At 42.3% G+C, this 23,073-nt stretch overlaps 1 protein-coding gene across 2 annotated transcripts in view; it reads right to left on the bottom strand.

The window, feature by feature from the left end:
* Positions 1 to 14,121, bottom strand: part of CCDC33 (coiled-coil domain containing 33) — a 112,352-nt gene extending 98,231 nt beyond the window's left edge. For both annotated transcript variants that reach the window (XM_042475304.1, XM_042475305.1), the window contains exons 1-3: positions 13,886 to 14,121; positions 12,207 to 12,275; positions 6,568 to 6,731 (exon numbers count right to left, since the gene is read on the bottom strand). In XM_042475304.1, the coding sequence (XP_042331238.1) occupies positions 6,568 to 6,731; positions 12,207 to 12,275; positions 13,886 to 13,924 (272 nt within the window). In that variant the 5' untranslated portion in view covers positions 13,925 to 14,121. The remainder of the gene's footprint in view (positions 1 to 6,567; positions 6,732 to 12,206; positions 12,276 to 13,885) is intronic.
* Positions 14,122 to 23,073: the final 8,952 nt, after the last annotated feature.

Raw genomic sequence — 23,073 nt, 5'->3', positions numbered from 1 at the left:
GTTTGAATGTCAATTCTGCCTTCTGGCAAGTCCAGGATTGGGAAAGTCCTTGCCTCTCCATTCAGGCATTTCCTATGACTCTCATTCAAACATTCTCTCTAACACATATTGGGAGGAAAAGGTCATCATAACAGAAATGATAAAAGATGGATGTAAAGGGAGGAGAGATCATAGACTTATTGGAGGAGAGGTAATCTAGTCTGACTTTCTGCTATGCAGGAATACATGGTTAACGCACTCCTAAGAGATGCTCTGTTTAAAGACTCCATCAAAAGAGAGCTCACCATCTTCTGAGGCAATCCATCTCAGTGTTGGAACAGCTATCATTCTCAGGAAGTTTTTCCTAATGTTTAGGTGGAATCTGTTCTCTTTCACCATTCCACAATTGATGGAAAGGGTCCACTCTGTTTGGGAATATCCAACAGAATGCCAGCCATTCTGAGGACAGAACTGGCCCAGTCATTGGGCAGACCTATGTCAATATCACACTCCACTGCTACAGCACTTTTATTCCACTTTAATTGTTATGGCTGCCTCCTGTGGGATCCTGGGATTTACAGTTTTGGGAATGGTATTCAGAATTTTCACCCAGGGAGCTCTAGGGGTTCACTAAACTACAAACCCTAGAATTCATGCTGTTAGATGGTCTGTTTGACAGTGGAACACACTTCCTAGGAGTGTAGTGGAGTCTCCCTCCTTGGAGGTCTTCAAATGGAAGCTGGATGGCCATCTGTCGGGGATGCTTTGATCTGGATTTCCTGCATGGCAGGGGGTTGGACTGGATGGCCTTGCGGTCTCTTCCAACTCTATAATTCTATGATTCTATGAAACAGAGTAGGCCCAGTCTATCAGTTGTTGAATGATAAGCCAACGCTTAGGTAAATCTTCTGAATTCAGTGAGTCTAACTCTTGTCTGAAGTAAAATAAAATTTAGGCTAATATCTCCAGTTGCAGCAAAGGGTGGGAGGAGAAAAAAATATATATCTCAGAACAAAGGTGTGATGAAGAAGCTGGTAATTTCCATGTGAGCGGGGTTGGCTAAGGGATCATTCTTGTCCAAATGCTTTTCAAAATGTGACATAAAAGTAACTTTTGAAACTAATTAGGAATTGTTACTTATTGCCTTCAAAAAGCAATGCCATTTTTATTCACCTCTTTAAAAATGATATTTTGTTGCACCCTCATTATCAGAAAAGGCAACTAGTTGCAGGGAGTAACTTTGCTAGTAGCATGCTTCTTCCATGCTCTAGTGTAATGTATTTTTCTCAGTGGAAGAATGAAAGGAGACAAAGTCCCACATGCTATGCATTGGTCAAAATCTTATTTATTTTTTTAAAAGCCCAAGCGGTTTTCATTCTTCCACTGTAAATATGTGTTTTCCAGTTTTGTTTAATGTGTATTTAAACCAGGAGCTTTGAAACAGAGCCAGGATGCACAGGAAGGATAGAGAAAGGGCACCTGGTGCCATAGGGCAGCCCAGTGATGCTGCTGAAGGAAGAAGTGGTGGCTCAGGAATGAACATTCCCAGATGCCCAAGAGGTGGACTCATCTCCTCTCCTCCAACCCAGGCTCAGCTTTTGACCAAATCCATAAGGGAAAGCATTTGGGTTTCATTACAGCATCAAGGAATCTTTTGGAAAGGAGTGGCAGAGTAGGGACACAGCAGAGCCTACAAATTGGGAACAGCTGCTGGGGGAATGGAAGTCAGGCCGAGCCAGTCGTGGCCTCCTCCTCTCTCTGTCTCTTCTTTCAACAATGGCTTGTGAAGGAATATGGTCAAAGTCCCAATTTTCTAAATCTCTAGGCAGCCATTGTCACACAGTTAACAGTCTAGACTAAAGTGCTCAGAATTCCCTAGCAAGCGTGACCAATGGCCTGCTTAGAACTTGGGAAATTGGCTTTGGCTTTTGGGGAGTTGGGGGGGGGGGGGTGTTGTTCTGTATGTTCAACTCATTTCTAACTTATGGTCACCCTAAGGGAACCATCATAAGTTTTTTTTTTTTGGCCATTTTTCTTCAGAGGGGGTTGGCATTGCCACTCTGAGGCTGAGAGAGTGTAACTGCCCAAGGTCACCCAATGGGTTTTCATGGCGAGCCAGGATTCAACCCGGACTCCAGAGACATAGACCAATGCTCAAACCGTTACACCACTGCATCTCCCTAAATCCACCAGCTAGTATGGCTCAGACCTTGGGAAAATGTCTACTGGGACTATAAGTCCCAGACTCCTCTAGCTAACCTGGCTGCTGGCATTGAACCTATTTTGGAACTTCTGAGCCTATTTCAGGACTTGGGCTACATCTGTTAAACTTGTAACTAAAACCTAGGGTACCCCTCTGACCCAGGAGACACCAGCTGCCAGCATCTCAGTCAGAGCTGAGCCCTTGATGGACTTTCCATTACTGAAGCCACAGACTTCAGGTTGCAGGAGTCAAGGAAGATGCCTGGAAGGGATGATCTGGATTCAGGGCATCATAAAGCCTGAGTCAACCTCCAGTTGATCTCTAAAATGGATAAAGGCAATGGTGGCTGGTGGCTTTCATGTCAGTGGGCCAGTGAATCCACTCTGGTTTTTAGTCCAAAATTTAAAGGAGCCATGCAAAGTGCTGGCAGCAACCTGAATCAGTCTTTTTCAGGGGGCACAGTAACTGCTGAAGCTCTTAAGTCCAGTTCAGCTGAGGGTAGACTTCACACTACACATGATCTAAATGAATTTGCAGCCTTATTTTCTGCTGTCTGATCCACTCTCAGTATGTTTACTCTTGTTTATATTTTGGATCCGACTCAAAGGGGACATTCCTTTTGTTCTTTCTTTGCTTCCTTTGTTCTCTTTGGTTTGGTTTTGTACTCCCCAGCCTTTGTGGCACAGCTTGGGTCCTAGTCTATTTGCAAATGCATCTACAAACGACGGTTGTAAACACTGTATACATAATTGGGTTTTTGGTTTCTAAAACAAACAAACAAACAAACGAGTCCAAATCAGCCTTTCAGATCTTCCTCTGACTTTTTCAGCAGAGACGCAGACACCCACTCCAACATTTCCGCTCATTTCATGCCGACGGCCATTATGCAAACCAACACAATCTAAACGCTTTCAGCGGGCATCATGCCGGGTGAGCTTTGCATTGGCACAGAGAGCAGTCTGTCAGTCAACGAACCACAGGCCTACCCTGTCTTCCCTTGTGCTCTTTCATTTTACGGATCCTTCCCAAACACAGCTTTTCAGTTTGATCTTGCCCTGGAGAAACCTTCCACATTTGGGCTGTAGCAGCCTGATATGGAGGCATCTCCAACGTTTCTCTATCTCCCGCTGCTACTAATTTATCCATGCTACAAAACCTCCATCAATCAAGGAACCATACTTGGAAAGAGGTTAGCCCTCGCTTTATTTTACACCCGTCACCAAACTCTGGCACAGTTTAGTTATGTTATAAATTAGGCTAAATAGTCTTTCTGGGAAGGAGTGTCTTTTAAGTTTTATTATACAGGTTATGTCTCCCTTTTCTGAAATACTTAGGACCAGAGGTGCTTTGGATTTCAGATTTTTTGGATTTTGGAATATTTGGATATGCAGAATCTTGGAGCTATCTCAGATATATATACAGTGGTGCCTCGGGTTACGAAAGTAATTCGTTCCGCGGCCGCTTTCGTAACCCGAAAAGCCTTCGTAAGCCGAATTGCCATAGGCACTAATGGGGAAAAGCCGCGATTCCGTGCGAAAAAGCTGAAAAAAGCACCAAAAGTTTTTTCGTAACCCGAAAAAACATTCGTAACCCGGAACAATAATTCCCTATGGGATTTTTTCGTATCCCGAAAATTTCGTAACCTGGGTATTTCGTATCCCGAGGTACCACTGTATAATGAGACAGCTTGGGACCCAAGTCTAAACACAAAATTCATTTATGTTTCATATACACTTTATACACATAGCCTGAAGGTAATTCTATACAATATTTTAAATACAGTTTGCCCTCCACATTTGTAGTTTTGATATTTGTGAATTTGATTATTTGTGGTTTTGATCAATACTAGGAATGTCTAGGTCCTCCAATGTAACTCTGCCAAAGATGTGCTGGAGAATCTAGATGTTCTCAGATTCTTGGGGCATTTGTAGGTCCTCCTATATGAACCTATGATCAAAGGAGAGTCTAAACCCTTCTGTGGTGGGTAATTCCACCATTGAATGGCTTTTCCAAACATTTAATCAGAATTTTTATTTCTTGTCATTTGCATCCATTGGTTTGTGTCCTTATCCCCTGGAGTCATAGAAAATGAGCTTGCTGCATTTTCTCTATGCTTCTGCCTACGTTTCTGAGTATGACTGCTTTGGTTTGTAATGTAACAATCAGGGTCCTAATTTACCCATAAAAGAACAATTTGATTAAATTGTTGAAAAACCTTTTCCATTTTAATTATACTCATGGGCAGAATAAATAACCGTGTGTGCGTGTGTTCTGAAAAACAGTAATACATAATAGGAAATTCTTCTCAATAGACAGGATCAACATCTGGAGGAAATTGAAAAGCTTAAGTTGATATGCTTTATGAGAGGGCCTTTGAATAGCATTGGAGAATTTGCACAATGCATCCTGAAGCACAGATGGTCAAGATCATTTCACACTTCTGGTTGATGGCTTATTGCTGTTGTTGTGTACCTTCAAGCCATTTAAGGTTTATGGCCACCCTAAGGCAAACCTATCATGGGGTTTGCTTGGCAGAATTTGTTCGGGGGGGTGCCTTTGCCTTCCTCTGAGGCTGAGAGAATGTGACTTGCCCAAAGTTATCCAGTGCTTTTCCATAACTGAGTGGGGATTTGAACCCTGATCTCCAGAGTCATAGTCCAACACTCAAAACATTGCATCATACTGGCTCAGGAATATTTATTCTCATCTACTTGCTTTTAACCAGAAGGTGGATGTAAAGCAGAGTGGAGAATGAACCCTGGCACCACAACAATTGGGAGGGAAGAAACGACCTAAGCAAGTGCAAAAAAAAAAATCCTATAGAGTCTTTGCAAGCTGTAGCAACAAATCAGTGAAATCTTGCAAATCGTTACAAACTGTTGCTCTATTAGCTGAGTGAGAGATTTGTACCCAGCCCTTGCTTCTTGCCTGGAACTGAGCCCCACAAAACTGGAGAATTTAGACTCTCATCTCCTGCTTGAAGATGACCTCTGAAAACTGGAGACTCTGGGCCAGGCCCTGAGAACTGACATCTCTACTCCTGGCATCTTTTGAATCATAGAGTTGGAAGAGACCATAAGGGCCATTCAATCCAACTCCCTGCCATGCAGGAACTCTCTATCAAAGATCCAAGACGATGGCATTTTCATCTTTGCCATTCAGCCCCTTCATTGGCATCAACCCACTGCAAATTCCTAATCATGCCAAACCATCCCTGTTCACAGCCCTGCCTATCAGCTCTGATGGGACACCAAACCAACATCAGCTCTTCTGAGCCTAGAAGAACATCAAACTTTGTTTGCACAGAGGCTGTGCAAACCCCCCCCCCCCCCCCCCCGCCCTTGGTTCTCCTGGCACTTTCGAGGAAGGATTCTGTCTTGTGCAACCATCTCTGCCTCTTTCAAAACCTGCTCAGAATTCAGACACACTGCCTGCCTGATGGCAAAACAACTCAGAAATGCCCTTTCAATTAAGCAGCCATGCCAAAGTTACTGGGCTTTAATTGAATCCCAGGATGCATCTATTATACACAATACAGGGAAAACTCTGGACATCAAGGCACAGTGCTATTTTATTTATGCCATGTAAGCTTTTAAAATCCTCAAAGCAATGCTCTGTCTCCCCAGTTCATTGACATATTCTATTTCCTCTTAGCCCCCAAAGGCAACAAGCAAATATGCAAGAACACATAAGCTTCTGATAGCATCCTCCACATTTAAGGAGTTTATCTCACTGCAGGTGAGTCCAAACTGGACCTTTGATTTAGGGATGTCAATCTTCATTGAACATCATATCTATCTATCTATCTATCTATCTATCTGGATAATTTTAAAATATTTATTTCAACCAATGCAGATTATGAAAGGGTTCTTGTTTTTTGCATTTTGGGGGTGTGGGGAGAATGTTTGAATTTCAGAATTTTTAACATTTTTGCCTCAAGCCATCATATTTTGTGCAAATATGTGCTGGGCAAAGATGTGCAAAAAAGGTATTTGCTTTTGGACAACATTGTTTAAAAACATTATTGCTTTTTGTGCAAAATACATCTGGATCAAAATTCAGTGTGTCACTAGTGGGAGCAGGGGGTGCTCATTGCACTGGATGATACCTGGTTTGGTCCTCCTCATGTTGGGGGAATGCAGTGCTACTGCCGATGCCCACTCCTTCTCAGCTGCCCTGTCTCTTTCCATCAAAGGAGACAAGGCAGCAAAGAAGGAGAGGTGAGTGAACATACATGCGCCTGTCTGTCCCACCTTCAGACTGCTGCCACCACCACACCATCACCCCCTGCACTGGGTGATACCCATGCTAGTAACGCCACTGCCTAAATTGGCTCGCGACGGCTTGAATGCCTAGAGAAATAGGCAAAGAAAAAAAATACTCACACAATGACATATGGGTTAGGGACATTCCCCTTCTTGGTAGAGGGCACGTTTTTGGCCCCATGTAAAGTGACAGTGATGGCTTCCTTTTCAGGGTTAGCCAGATGCCAGTCATTGCCTTGCGCAGTCACTGCGGGCTGCCCTGGTGTGGCTGGATCTTCCTTTACCTGCCAAGTAAGAAGCACAAGGAATGTAAGTCCCAGATTGAAGCCTGTTGTACAGAAGCAGCAGAATGGGGTAGCAAAGTCAGCGGAAACACCAGCACATCCTTCCCTGGTTTGCCCAGTCTGCATTTCTCTTCCCTTCCGATGTTGTCATCTTTGAGATTATATCTCACTTGTAAACTACTCTGGACAGAGATCTGTCCTCTCTCTGTGTGTGTGTGTGTGTGTGTATTAGGCACATGGCATTAAGTAGCAAGTAGCATGAAGCTGGGCTTCTATAACAACACTGGGCAGCATTTCAATGCACAAGCAGGGCTCATGCAGCCTTCTAGATGTTGTTGACTGCAAGTTCCAGTAGCCCTAGCCTGCAACACCAATGGTGCGAATGCTGAGAGCTGCACCACAGGAACGCCTTTCTTTCTTTTTGGTAAACTTTGTCCTTTGCTGTCTCTTAACTACAATGGGGCCTTGGTATCAGCTGGGGTTTGGTTCCAGGACCCCCATGGATACCAAAATCTGTGAACGTTCATATCCCATTGAATACCGTGACATAATAAAATGGCATCTCTTCTATAAAATGGCAAAATCAAGGTTTGCTTTTTGGAATTTGTATTTTGTTTGAATATTTTCAAGCCATGGATAGTTAAATCCATGGATGAAGAATCTGTGCATATCGAGGGCTCACTGTACAGACAGGCAAATCTACCATAATTTTCAAACAGCCCTCTGGACATTTTAAAATCTCCACATATACACACAATGCAAGAAGACCTTTAGTCACTTTTTATGCACTAGCAAAGTATCACAGGGAATTGCTGGAGACAGAGAAAATTACTGATCCACTCCACCTCAACTCCCTCCAAAAGTCTTTTTATTTCAACTGATGCTGTTCCCTGCTTCAATCCATGGAAAGAGGTTGGTAAGAAATTGTTATTATGAGCAGTAGTAGCAGTATTCCTCCCCAGTATGTTCAGCACCTTGGCTAACTCATTTAAACTCAATGTGAATTCACAGCCTTGTAGGATTCACAGTACAATCCTGGAATTTGTAGTTTGGTGAAGTAATCATCCCGCTCTGTCAGAGAGCTCTGGCACCTCACTAAACTACAAAACCCAGGATGCTGTCGGATAGAGCCAGGCAGTTAAAGTGTTGGCAAACGGTTTTAATTCTGCAGTGTGGATATACTCATAGACATGGGAGCCACCACTGGGATTTTGTTTCATTGAGAGCACAGGGCCCTAGCCTTGGTGATGGCTTTGGAAAGGCATCCTGAATATGAACAGTGACAGCAGACTGATACAATCTACCATACAATTTCAGGGTATTCTGCAAAAGCAATGGCAAGAGTTAAAAATCTCTCGCCCTTCTTGACTTGCAAATGAAGGGAGGGAGAAGACCCTTTTCAATCATCTTTTCATTAGCGCCTCATCTGGCTTCATCGACCAAGGATATTCCCAAGAGCTTTGCAAAGGGTCCTTCCTTTAATTCAAAGACTCAGCAGTCTTTTGGAGCTTGTTGCATAGATTTTCACCTGCACCACCAGCAGCCATGGAAAAAATTGTGGGGGGAAAATAAATGCAGGGTAAAGGGGCTTCAGAGCAAAAGTGTGTGTGAGCATATTGAATGAGGGAAGGCTATTTGGGGTGATGATATTTGCCGATGGAAGACCAGTATTCTTAAGTGACAACCAACTGGAGAGATCTCCAGTGAAACAACAAGACAAAGAAGTCAGCAGCCATCATAGCAATGAAAGTGTGTGTGAATTTTTTTGTATTTAAATCCTGCCTTTCTTTCTTTTTCCTTTTAAAAAAAAATCTTATTTCATCAACACACATTTACACATAACTCATAACACATTAAAACTCTTAAGCACAAACCATTTAACAACAAAAACAAACAGCAGTTACACAACTCTACCATACTAAAAATTACTTCCAAAAAATCAAAGAGAATATGGTAATTACTCTCTCTACCTACCTAATTCTTTTCACTAAAACATACATTTCTTAAATATGTTCTAATTTCTAATCTCTACTTGATGGATATAGTTGTGACATATATATATTTCCCTTCTGCTTATAATGATAATCTATTGAAGCACTATTTTATTACCCTTATTATCATTATTATTCATCTCTGTCTTAAAATCACCATAACATATCTTAAAACCTTTGTACCTTTGCATCCACATTACAGAAATAATCCAGTCTGACACCACTTCAGCTGCCATGGCTCCATCCTATGAAATTCTGGGAAAGTGTAGTTCGTTGTGGCACCAGAGCTCTCTGACGGAGATGGCTAAATGTCCCACAAAGCTACAATCCCCAGAATTCCATAGCATTGAGCCACAGCAGTTGAAGTGATGTCAAACTGGACTGCATCTGCGGTGCAGATGCAACCTTAGTCAGACCTCAAATGAATCCCACAAAATGCTGAACCCTATCCTCACACCTTGGTGAACTCTTTTCAATTTCACACTAAAACCCAGAGCAGCCTCCACTGGATTTAAGCCCTACATAGTGCTGACGCTCACCAAAAGACCTCAGATCGGAAGCTGCATGAATGGCCACACAATAAGGCAAACCAATCTTGCATGCGAGAGTCATTCCAGAGCCAAAACATCAAGCCTGAGTGCCATGAAATTAAACAGAGGTTAGCATCATGGTAATTTCTCATCCAATCTGCAATTATAGTGCTACTGCTATGCAATTTCTTTCTGAGAGCACACTAAATAATGAGAACTGGGATGCAAACCAGGTAAGCAGTGCAGGAATCACAGACTTGTTCTATTACATTTATGGACCTAATTACATTTCTTTTCTACCTGTCTTCAATGACAGGGCTAACAGTGGTATACCTGGGGATCTTCCCATAAGGTTCTCCCATTCAGGCACTGACTGCTTTGAATACTAGTGTGCCCCCCCCCTTAGGGTCACCTGGTTTGGTCCATACCCCTCAGACCTCCCATTGATGCCCCTGTTCTGGGGTTTTGCCTGAACTTTAAAAAGGCTATCCGAGTTGTGAGTCCCACTCCCAAAATACGTTTGCATCCAGATAGTTCCTTTCAAATTAAAATTAAAACCTAGAGTGGATGGACCATGGCCACCAGCCACCACTGCGGCCACCTTCTAAATCTGCAACACAACTGTGGACTATGGATGGAAAAATAATAACCTCCTGCAAGAACAAACGCTGCAGTCCACAATACATTCAAAGAGCTATTGGCAATTCGTTCCTCATCTAGTCCTAAAGAGTCCTTTGATTGTTTTTGCATTCTCTCAAAGAGGTTTTGTGTTGCATGATGGTTATTGCCTCTGGCTACACACCCCCATTTCTATTTTTATTAATTTTTTCATCGCCTCCTGTCTTATGTCTCATCTCAGATCAACACTAGCTGAGAACACCAATGAGTCACCAAGGGAGCAAGACCGTCACGTTCCGGGAAGTTAAATCATGCCCCCTGGCCATTGCTATTGCAAGCTCTGTTATTAATAAAGATGTGGTCAAATGAAGACTCAGACTCATCTTTGGGTTGGGAGGGAAAGATGCAAAAACTGAAGCATCAAAAGAAGAGAGGTAAACAAAAAGGAGCAATATAAAATGGATGTATACAAAGGTTTGAGCATTGGAAAATGACTCTGGAGATCATGGTTCAAGGCCCTGCTTGGGCATGAAAAGTGGGTGACCCTGGGGGAGTCACACACTCTCAGCCCCAGAAAATCCCACAATAGGTTTGCCTCAGTGTTGCCAAAAGTCGGGAAAAACTTGAAGATGCACAACAAGAACATATTGTTGGGAGATTAATGCAAGAGGAAAAGAGGAAGATAGGGAACATGTCTTTGGAGATGGCTTACAGAAACTTTAAAAGGGTGGATAAAGATGAATTAAGCGTACAATACAGGAAAGCGACATATTATTCAGTGTTGTGGTGGTGTTGGATATTACAAACCTTCTAGACTTATACATGAGTATATACAGTATCCCCCAACATTTCACTGATGAAAACAGCAACAGGTGGCCAAGGAACATCAGAGGATGGTCAAGATGGGGAACGTTATTAAGAATAGACAAGCTAGGAGAAGTTGAAGCTTTTTGCTTTTGCCTGAGTCTACAGGAAAGGGGAAAATTTTGCTCCCGCCTTTCCGCTCTCTAGCTGAGTTGAGTGCAAACTGCTTTTGCACTTTGAACTCCATCTGCAGCTGTTGAAGTAAGCTAAGGACAAAGGAAAATGTGAGAGAAGGAAACAAACTGGGACTTTTTAAAAAAAAACAGCTGAAAAAGTGAGACAAGACAAGATTAATTGAGATTGTTGCTGCTAAATCAGGACAGTTGGAGAGTATGCTGTCAGAGCACATGCTCTTCTGGTTTAGGCTGTGGATGGGGTGCTTTTGCTACAGTTTCTCCCCAGCAAGACATGATTTTCACAAGCAAGCCACAACATGAAGCATGGAGGTCCCAGTTCAATGTATGGAAATTGCTTTGCCAACAGCCCGTCTTGACCAAACTTGCCATCTTGAACATACACTGATATCTCGTGTCCACATCCATCCTGGTTTTCCTCTGAGAAATGCTGGAAGGTGTGAACTTGGAATAACTCCTTTCTCTCAGAATGAGGCCAAAGACAGTCCAAGGCTTTCTCTCCCTGCCCTCGCCATACAACCACAATTGCACAACCATACCATTAGCCACATCTCTACAGGTGACACATCACAGGTCTCCTGCCAGCCTTGTTTGCCACAGTTGTCTCCCTCTCCATGTTGGCCTGGCAACAGGGACTGGGCCTATACTATTCCCACGGGGCCCATTGATGGCTGAGAGAAGAAAATGAAAGGTTAAATGCAAAGCTTCTCTCCTTGAATGTGAGGTGACAGCTGTAATCATGCTGTGATGGGGAATCAAAGCCATGATCATCATCACAGGAGGCAAAAGGCTGTGACTAATGACTCTTTGGCTGGAGAGGCCTGGCAGAGAGGCAAGATGGAAAATCTCTTCCAAAACAAATCTCTTCCAAACAAATGAGCAGCACACGACAGGAGCCATCACTGGTTTCTTTCTCTGGCTGCTTAGATTGCCAGATCTAATGTGGGGGCTCCTTGACTGCATCCACACTGCAGAAATAATTCAGTTTATTTGTCTCTGTGTTTGACCTCCAAGCAAGGACCCTTTCTTTCTAGGAGGGCACCTCTCTTTAAGAGTATCCCTTTCAAATGTACCCCCTGAAAAATATGGCCAAAATCACACAGCAGTCTCAAGGTTGGTGAATGATGGATGAATTATTCTCAGCAATATAAGTGTTTCCTTCATAGAATCATGGAATCTATGAATGGCGGAGGAATTATTTTTAGCCATTTTAGTATTTCCTTCATATATACTGTATACATATACAAAGGGAGGGAGATGAATTAAGTCCCAGAGACTGGGACATGCTTGGATGCATTGACTACATTTCTAAGCTAAATTTCAGCTACTTGGACCTACCTTTTTGGTTCCCCAGGAAAATAAACTGAATGGGTTTCGTATGCGGGACCGACTGTTGTCTGACTTTTTCTGAAGACGCAGGATTCCAAAGCCAAAAACAGATGGAAAAACAATTCTCAGTTTTTTAGACTTGATACTTGCTCTAGAGTAATTTCCCAATTCGAATACACTGGATTTCAATGTTTTGCGCATTGCACCAGAAACAAAGAAGGAAGTCAAAGGTATTTCCCTTCAGTCAGCAGTATCCAGTGCAAGGATGAGCATAGAGCTTTTTTAGGGTCACCATAAGTTGGAAATGTCATGAAGCCACTCAATTACAAGAGCACTTGTTCCTATCGTTCCAAAATTGTGAAACTGTTCACGTTTTTAACCATTCACATTTTAAAACCTACAAGTTTCTTTGCACGCACTTTACTCATCCCCCCCCCCAAAAAAATATGCCACATAAGCCTCAAATTTGCAGATTCTTAAGGTAAGGTGTGTCTTTCCTCACAAGTCTCAGAAAGTGTGAAAACACTACTTTCATCGATCGGGTCAAGTTGAAATAAATTCTTTTCCACAGAGAGTTATGAAAAACAGAAGGATGGCCATAAGCCATTTCCTATCTTCTGTTTTTCTGGCTTGCAGATTTAATACTGGAGCATTCTAGATGCACTCAGTATGCAAAAGCATGCATATACAGTTCCCGAACGCATATTGGTGATGTATGCAGTATTTTTACAGGATTTTCCAATCACTCAAGAGTCATGGTCTGACACAGCTCAGATGGAGCAGGGACTACTAGGAATAGCTAAGAAATTTGTTGTGATCACATTTTAATGTGAGATTTCCCCAATTCATCGCTCCTGCAACCTGAGTGCAATTTGTGATCAGAGGTACGCATTCTTCCAAGCCATTCCCAAAACAGGCTTTCAGAAACATGTGCACCATTGAAAAACTGTGTACATTTCAAAATCCACACACTTTAGCTAATGGATCTATGCATACATTTGGAGGAAAATCTAGCTGGAAAATCTGCTCACGCTATTTTTTAACATATATACATGTGTGTTAATTGTGACCATGCATTCAATGCAGACTTGGACCACATAAAGGGAAGGCCCCTTTTGCAGACTCTTTTTCATATATTCGCTGTATTTTGTTCTGCTTGTTGCCATCACATCCCACCTGCAATGGCTGGAGATAGTTGTAGCATTGTGGGATGGCAGCCAAGTGGCCAATACTTTTGAAGCTGCTATGCCAATAACAAGTTGTTGTTGTTGTTGTTGTTATGCTGCCATAGCTAATGGACAGGCATGTTAGAGGGAATGTCTCTTTTCAGCCACTGGAGAGAATATTCAGCAAAATCATATCTCAGTTGTGTTGTCTACAGCCGGTGTGGGGCAGTGCACTGAACACTGAACTACAACTCTGGAGACCAGGGTTCAAGTCCCAACTTGGCCATGGAAACCCAATGAGTGATTTGGGTGAGTCACACTCTCTCAGCCTCAGAGGGTGGCAATGGCAAGTTGCTTCTGAAGAAACTTGCCAAGCAAACTCCAGGATAGGTTCGCTTTAGGGTCTACATAACTTAGGAATGACTTGAAGGCACCCAACTCCGACAAAGCGCAGAGTCTTACCGGGGACCATTTTATCCCCAGTTACTTTTCCATTCAGCCTGTCTGCATTTGGCAACTCACCTCAGGTGTGAGAGATTCCTCATCAGTATCATAGGCCATGTCTTTATTTTATCTTAATATTTTTTCTTGGCTATTACTTTAGGAGCTCTCCTTCCCTGTCCTCAAGGCACTTCTGGTTCAGAATGAAGCCCAACTCCAGCACTGAAAACTACCATTGCTTTCTGGACTTTGAAAGAGACGGAACCATGCTCCATTCTAGATTCTGCACATTCTAGCAGAGATCAGACAAAGGAGAATTTAGCTGAAAACTGGGGAGTGGGCTTACTCAGTGGCTTTTGAGGGTGAATGATAGATAGTAGTTTTAATTCCATCACAACCATCTGGTTGTGACATCACCAGCATCACAGATCTGGGGCCAGCATCATTACCTCACTTTTTAGAGAGAAATAATATTGATTCTGGGTATTTACTGACCACATTTATACAGATCAGACATTTAGAGATTCATAGATGAATCTTGAAAATAAAATCTTAACGTTGGCTTTACATGGTAAAGATATGTCAAATATATCACAGAAGATCTTTGTTCTAAATAAGTCATTTGCTGCAATACTGGAGCCCTTGCAGGTCTCTCATTCATAGGGTTGTCATAAGTTGAAGTTGACGTGGGCTGTGTCTATACTGCAGAGTTAATGCAGTTTGACACAGCTTTAATTGTCAAGGCTCCATTCTATGGATTCCTGAGATTTCTAGTTTTGTGAGATATTCAGCCTTCTCTGTCAGAGAGTTCTGGTGCAACAACAAGCTACAAATCTCAGGATTGTATAGAATGGAGCCTTGACAATTAAAGTAGTGTCAAAGTGTATTAATTCTGCAGTGCAGATGCAGCCTGCGTTAGCATGTCTTCCTTTCACTGAAGCTATACAGAGGGGGAACTGCTGCATTTACAAGAGTTTGTGCAACCGCTCTTCCTCCCTCCTTTCCGCCTTGTGTGATTTATGACCCGTTGTTGGAACACACCCGCTTTTTATCCTCCTCCAGAGACCTCATAAAATAATAGTGGGCTCAGTCATATGAAGATGAACTGAGCACAATGTAAGCTTTCCTTAACTCAATGGTTCCCCGGGCGCCCTTAAAACAAGATGGAGGCCTCCTTGCTCAGGCTAAATATAGAAGAGCAAATGAGCAAGGAGCCCAAAGAGGAAAAACAAGCTCTGGTGAATGCAGTAAGATTGTTTTTCTGCCAGTGTTGGGGAATAAGGCCTACACGGCTCATGCAGACCCCAGACCTATTTTTCAGGACTCTTAAGTGGTTTGGGCATTAGATTACAACTCTGGAGAGCAGGGTTCAAATCTCAGCTCAAGCATAAAAACCCACTGGGTGACTTAGTTTTTTGTGGGTTTTTCAGGCTGTGTGGCCATGTTCTAGAAGAGTTTATTCCTGATGTTTCGCCAGCATCTGTGACCAGCCATAGATGCTGGTGAAATATCGGGAATATACTCTTCTAGAACATGGCCCCAAAGCCCAAAAAAACCCACAAAAACCTATGGATGCCAGCCATGAAAGCCTTTGACTTCCCACTGGGTGACCTTGGACAAGTCACACTCTCTCAGCCACAGAGAATTGCAATGGCCTGGAAGAAACCTGCCAAGAAAACCCTATGGTTGGTTCTTCTTAGGGTCTCCATAAGCCAAAAAAGATTTGGAGGCATACAACAACAACGTCACCAGAACACCCCTAAATTGATTTTTTTCCCACACAATTTTGTGATGTTTTGTCCCCCAAAGCCACCAGAATGTCTTAAAATGTTTTTAATTGGGGGGGGGATCAAACTCCAAAGTGTATTGGGTGTGATACCCTTGAAAGGAATTTTCTTTCCCCTGTATTTCTATGAGAAATTAGAATACTAGGCCTGGTAAATCAAAGATCCAAGCATTTTTTTCCTAGGGAAAGAAACATATTTCTGTCTCCTACTTTGACCAGCATTGGAAGTGCATGGGAGCCCTGAGCATTGATGTTTTCATATACAGTTGGCCCTTCTTATGCTACAGTGTGGAGGTGCCAGAACACCCTTAAAAGTACCAGATCCTATCTAGTCTTGGAAACTAAGCAGGGTCAGGTATGGTTAGTAGTTGAGTTGGAGATTGCCAATGAATACCAGGTGCTTTAGGCTATACTTCAGAGGAAGGAACTGGCAAAACCATCCCTGAGTATTCATTGCCTAGGAAAACCCTATGAAATGAATAGGGTTGTCATATGCAACGTGAAGGCACATACATAAATACACACTGGCGCAGCCTTCCAAGGTCTCCTGAGGCTAATGTGACCCCATAGCCTCCCACAGTTGTCCATCCCTGCTTTAAGAAAAGTTACTGAGAAGGCCTATCTACCAAGAAAATCGTCCGATATCATTTGCAACAGACTTTGACGCATTGTTCACAAGGAAATGAGTACCATTTCTTTCAAAGGGACTGGCATTTAAAGATGTCTGCTTCATCTCAAAATCCAGCCCTGGTCCCAAACTACTGATGTTTGCCTCCTTGGGTTGCCAACCCAACGATGCATGAGTCTTTTGCTCCAAGCAGACTGCAGCTTTATGCTCCCTTTCATTTGAGAAACTCTCCAGAATCCAAAGGTTGGTTCCAGAGTCCCCATGGAAGATGTTTTTGTCCTTCATTGCTCCAGTTAATGATTGATGCCTCCTTTAATGAACAGCAATAAGGAGAGAAAAAGGACAGGCAGCTTGGGAAACTGACTTCACAACCCATTAGGCAAAGGACAGGGGTTAAACAGCACCATTACAGCAGCCTTAACAGCCGTATAACAAGACGTTTATTAGTAACTAGGATAATCTGCAGTTCCTAGAAGAGAAGGAAGATACAGAGCCAATAGCAACAAATGTCCCTAGGAATTTTATTATCAGCGAGGGAGAACAGATAACTTCAACAACCACAAAAGAACAGATAAAGTCAACAATTACTGGGAGGCAATGATCACCTTGCAACATGCTCAAGTGTCAGTATTGACACACTGAAGCCAGACACTTAGTAACAAGCACACCTGCTGAAAGTCCTTCTTCTGCACACTTTGGCAGAAAGGCGGCCTATAAATGAAGTAAATGAAATGAAATAAATCAATGCATGCACAATCATTAATCGTACAGGAGCACGCTCCAGTTTTCAGCCTGGCAACACTATGTCCCTGCTGCAGAAACAATTGGACATTTTCCTCCAATGCAAAAATGTCTGCATTCACTTTGAGGCTGTGGAAATGGGAGTTGTGCATGTGGCACCATATTGTGTGCACACTTGCACATGCCAGTATATTTTGTGCTTATAGAATGGTTTGTGCATTTTGGCTGCTGTCCTATTAATGGCATATGCAAACATAAGTAAGTCAATTTTATACCTGCATACATCTCTTTCTTAGTTGATACAGAGGCTTATACTGATCCCTCCACATCGAATAAAGCTCCCACAACCTACCATAGAGCTGCTGCACCCTTTTTCCCCTGATCATTTCATGGCTTGTGATAGCACCGGGGAACTGGAGAAGCATCTGGTTATGTCCCTGAAGTCAGATGCAAAATGATTAAATCAGTTATCCATAGTAAATCATCATCATCATCATCATCATCATCATCATCATCATCATCATTATTGGGATGTTGGTGGTGCAATGGATCTGTGGTACATCTGGGGTTGGTAAATGGCTACTTTTGCAGAGTTTTGCATGTTGCATTACTATGCTACATGGGTCCATACAGGATTGTGGCCAATGCTGGGCAACATTGCACTAAGGAAGTGGCATTGTACAACCACTGCTTAACTCCATGAGCATTAAGTTACACTCTATCTCCTCAGTGTGCGATCTCAGCCCTCAGTGACTATCATACCATGTTGGCAAGTCTGACTTTACCATTAGAGAGGCTGTCATCTTCAGTGTCAGTTTCCAGGAAACAGCAAGCACAATGTTGTAGAAATGTGGTGCGAACCCCACACAGTGGTGTTGGTCTGCAGTCCCTAAGCTAGCTTGTTGCCTTATATACAGTGCAGGATGCTGTCCCACTGTTAATATTGAACTAAAATCCAACTGGTGGATTAGGCTCCAACACATGTGAGGGCCCGTGTGGTGTTGTGGTTTGAACATTGGGCTATGACTTTTGAAATAAGGGTTCAATTCCCCGCTCAGCTATGGAAACCCACTAGGTGACCATGGGTCACACTCTCAACCTCAGAAAACCTTGTGATATATTAACTTTAGAGCCACCATAAGTCAGAAATGACTTGAAGGCATACAAAAACAACATTATCATCAAATGGGCTGGTATGCTGGCATCTAGCACCTATTGGATTGTCTTGGCTTTGCAGCTGAAATTTAATGTACCACTTCTACCAACAATCTTGTGAAAGGGATTGTTCTTATCCTAATCCATAACTACCCATCCGTTCAGTTAGTGTTCTAACTAGCACCTTACTGATAATGATGATGAAGATGAATGATGTATTCATCAAGCGCCAAAGGGTGTCTGCATGATATACAGATATTTTAAAATAAACATGACAGTCTTGTGCCTGCAAGCCCCAGATATAATAGACATGACACACAATTTGCCGGATCCAGGTACTTTTTTTAAAAAAGCAAATCTTCTCTAATATGATGCATTTTCATTTATTATTATGTTATTTTTTCAGTATTCATTTCTCCTAATATGTGGTAGTCTCTTCCTAATTTACACAATTTGTATCTACCTCTCTCTCTCTCTTTCTTTCTCTTTCTCTCCATCTCCCAGTCTGTTTCTTTATCTCTTTTTTGATGTGCATCCTCCAAATATAGAATATAGAAATATATTCAATTTGCCCATCAAAGAACACAGACACCAATAATTCTACCACACGATATTACACTTTTCTTCTCTCCCTTTTTATTTAATTCAGTCAATACACAACCAAAAGGGTTAATCTATTAAAGGGGTGGGAGAATCAAATCACACATGCTGAAGCTTTCTCCCAAGAGGTCTCTAAGTTCAATGATATCATAAGACTCCCCAGTGTTGATAATTAAATATATGGCGTGCTCTATATGGAATTATTTCATTAAAGCGGTTGATCTTTGGAGATGTGCAAGACTGTTTCTTTAGGCTTTCTTATTTTGCTTGTTGCTGTCTGTTGATCTCCAAGTGTACAAAATTAACATTTGCATGTTGGATTTTATCGCATTGTCTCTCCCTTCCCTGCAAAATCATCTTTGACCTACACAAGCATTTGGCTTAGATTTGGCCCTGCTTTCAGCTGCTATGGAGCTGCTCCTGGTCTGCATCAGTCCATCTCTGCTTTCTAGGGGTAATCGAAGCCCTAGAAATAATCTGATTTGAGGCTGTGAAATCTCATTTGAAGGTCTATTAATGCATAGCTGGAATGACACAGGCCCCATCCTGTCTCCACCAACGTGAGACACGGAAAGCAATTTCCCTGGGAAATCCATCTCCCGGAACAGACCAAAGAAGGGGGTGTGGAAGTATCAGAAAGCAATTGTCTTTAGGAGGGAGATTAAAACAATATCTGTGTTATTCTTCCTTCTCTTACCCCTATCTCCCATCTAGAGGGGGACGGACGGGGAAGGACTGCTGAGCAATGCAGAAGGATTTAGGTCCTTAAAATATGGCTCCAAGGCACTTCCACGAAGAAAGTAATTAGCAGGCTGACATGCTTATTCCCTTTTCTGTTGCCTGACCCAAGCCAAAGAAATTTTAATCAATGTTGCTTCAAATCTCCCATAAATAAAACATCCGGGCCTCGTAGGATGCAAAAGCTGAAAACAGAAGTGACACCGTGACGACAATTAATGCCGTATAATTGGACCCAGTATCAGCAAAGGGCTTTGGGGGGCAGAGGCAAGATAATTTAACGCAGATTAGTTGCCCCTAATGGACTTTAACCATGCCTTTGTACTCCCAACCAAGGTGGTTAAAGACAGGGACAAGGATGTACATTTCAAATGAAGAGACAAACCCATGTGACAAAGATTATGAAAGAAGAGGCATCCTACAGAGGGGTTACATAGATGCAACATCAAAAGAGCAGTCCCATTTGGTATTCAAAGTCCGCTTGGGATGTATAAATCCCTCTAGATATGGTACATGCCACTTCCCCATGTATTCAGCCATTGTGTTCCATCTCATTTCCACATTATTCTGGGACTTAAAAATATGCACATGTGAATATCAGAAGAGCTCTGCCAGTGTAGTCTAGTGTTTTGAGCATTGGACTATGACTCTAGAGACCAGGGTTCAATTCCCTGCTCAGCCATGGAAACCCACTGAGTGACCATGTGTGAGTCACACATTCTCAGCCTCAGAAAACCCCATGATAGGTTCGCCTTACAGTCCCCATAAGTCAAAATCAACTTGAAAGCACACAATTTCAGATCAGGTATTTGACTTAGATAGTACATCATTCTGTTCTCCCAATGATGAACGTTGGGAAACCAACCAGCAGCACATGAGTGCAACTGCACCATCCACCTCTTATCTCCCAGAAACTGATATACCTAAGTACACTAAAAGCCAAAAGGACTAAATGAGGCTATTGTACTTTGGACACATCATAAGATTACACGATAATTGGGAAAATATGGTAAGGGTAGGAAAAATTGAAGGCAAAAGGAAAACAGAAAGACCACATTCAATCCATGAAGCCATAGCCCTAAGTTGGCAAGACCTAAGCAGGGCTTTTTAAGAGTGGAGCCCTTGGAGGTCTCTTATTCATAGGGTCATCATAACCCAATGCTGACTTGACAGCAAATAAGAACAAGCTGCTTTTTTGACTACTGGAGATGATCTATAATCATCCTGACCAGTAGCAACTAATGGCCCTAATCTTCATAAATGTATCTCTTTAAACCGTCCAGTTTGACAGCCATCACTGCACTGTGTGGGAGTGAGTTCTACAGTTCAGCTATGCGCAAACTTGCTTTGTTGTCATACACATCTCTTCTTTACACAGACACAGATGCACGCACATTCTAAATGCACCTAGCCTCAACATCTGGATTCACCTACCTGGCTTTCCCCAACATGCACATTTTTTATTTAGTTTTGAGCCATCAAACTACATCACAGAACGTGAAGTGAAGATGACTAGCTGAATTCCATTTTCTCTCTTAGTCCAAGAGCTGGGACAAGGCCAGTTTTATGCATTCCAAGGAAGGAGGCTCATGACTACAAAAGCTCATGCTACCAACTTCTTTCTTTCAGCTAGTCTCAAAGGTGCCACAAGATCCCTTTACATACTGATTCTCCAGACTAACATGTCTATGCCTTTGAATTCCATTTGTAACTTGATATACGTAACACAGTAGTGAGATAGGAGAGAAACGGGACCTGGCCCTTGAGTTCTCCCCTGTTCCTGCAATGCATATCCCCTCCTCCCTCCATCCAGGGAAAAGGTTTTAATGTATTGATCATGGAGGGGAGAAAGTTAAGTGGCTGATGGGAATGCACTATGTCATTTGCAAGGCGCCATATTTTTTCCCCCTTGTTGTTGGACTTTATTTTTTTCCAAAGCAGCCTTGTGGGAACTCATTAACCATCATCTTGTTTTCTTGGCAGTAAAGAGAGAGAGTGGTGGATGGTGCTTTCTTCTCTCCCTCCCACTTCTCAGTTTTGACCCTCCTCCTTCCAGACATTCCCAGCAAAGCAAAGGTTTCCAAGGAAGGAAGGTGAAACCATTGCTCCAGAGAGAATGGCAGCTTTGATCCCGGGACCCCCTGAGGCCTAACATTTTGTTGCTGAATTTCTATTCCTTTCCACTTATGCAGAAAAGCATTGCCAATTCACCTGGAGAACAATTAGCACACCAGGCTGGATGGTGCACCACACGTTGTCTGCTCAGTTAAGTGAGTTTTTACCCGTTCCTCGATTTCTCAGCAGCTCTGACACAATCTCCTCCTTTTATTTTATATATATATATATATATATGAAAGCAATTTCCCCCTTTTAAGCCCATTTACTTGTCTTGTAAAAGCTGACACTTGACACGTGCTGAGCAATTATTATTACAGAGAACGAAGGAACGGGTGGCGCTGAATACATAATTATTACCTTATCCAAATAGATGATGACTGCTAGCAACCGATCCTTCAAGATCTTGTCATAGAAGCCGAGCAAATCTAGGGAGTATTCATTTTCCCTAAGGAACGTATCCAGGGTAGCAGCGTAGGCCATGGAGCAAAGTGCAATGGCAAATACTGGACAGTCACAATAAGCTTCAAAAGCTTGCATCATGTATTTTGTGCATTTTGGTTGGCCCCCAAAAGATACCACTGTTTTGTGGATTTAGGACATTATTAAATTTCCCAGGGAGTTAGTCTCAGTCTGGTGTGGCCTTAGGTTAGCGCCCTCTCTCTCTCTCTCTCTCTCTCTCTCTATATATATATATATATATATATATATATTCCATGTAGCTTCATATATAATCACCATCCATGGATTCCACCATCCACAGCTTGAAAATATTTTTTAAATGCCAAAGAAAGCTATTTATTCTGCCTAATTTTTTAAAAACCCTACACCATTCTTTTCTTAACAACTCCGTTCAGCAAAAATAATCGGAGTGCATTTTATAATACCGTTTCTCCTTTAAAAACATTGTTTCATTAATAGACACTGGAACAGCAGCAGGCAGATGCAAAATTCCTTTTGTTCTTGTTTTGGTAGCAAAAGGAATGGTAAATTTAACCTCAATTGTTCCTCCTGAATTATATGACTAGACCAACCTATAATTTAAAAATCACTTCACTTGCTGAAGAGATTGTAATTACATTGCAGAGAGAAACATGGAAAAGATTGTCTAAAGATGTGAGCTGTTAAATAGCAGAACAGCGTTCCTTGGAAAATGAAGACTCCAAAATCTCCACCATTTCGCAGATGAAACCTGGGACAACTGTGACCACACAGCATCCAGATGTGGTCAAGATGGCAAGTGTTATTAATATGGAAGAACACACAAGCGAAGAGAGGCAGCAGCGGTTTGCTTTTGCCTGAGTCTACTGGGAAGGGCAAGATCTCTTCTCTTTCCACTGCTGAATTAACTGAGTTCAAAGTGCATTTGCATCTGAACTCCATTTATAGTAACTTAACTCAGTTTGCAGTAACTGTACTTCGGTTATTGCAAACTGCGTTCAGTTACTGCAAACGGAGTTTAGATGCAAATGCATTTTGAACTCAGTTGAGTTGAGGGCTGAGAGG

The sequence above is a fragment of the Sceloporus undulatus genome, chromosome 6 (genome assembly GCF_019175285.1).
Source record: "Sceloporus undulatus isolate JIND9_A2432 ecotype Alabama chromosome 6, SceUnd_v1.1, whole genome shotgun sequence".
NCBI lineage: Eukaryota > Metazoa > Chordata > Lepidosauria > Squamata > Phrynosomatidae > Sceloporus > Sceloporus undulatus.
Note: the sequence above shows the minus strand (reverse complement) of the source record. Positions and strands in the feature narration are given on the sequence as shown.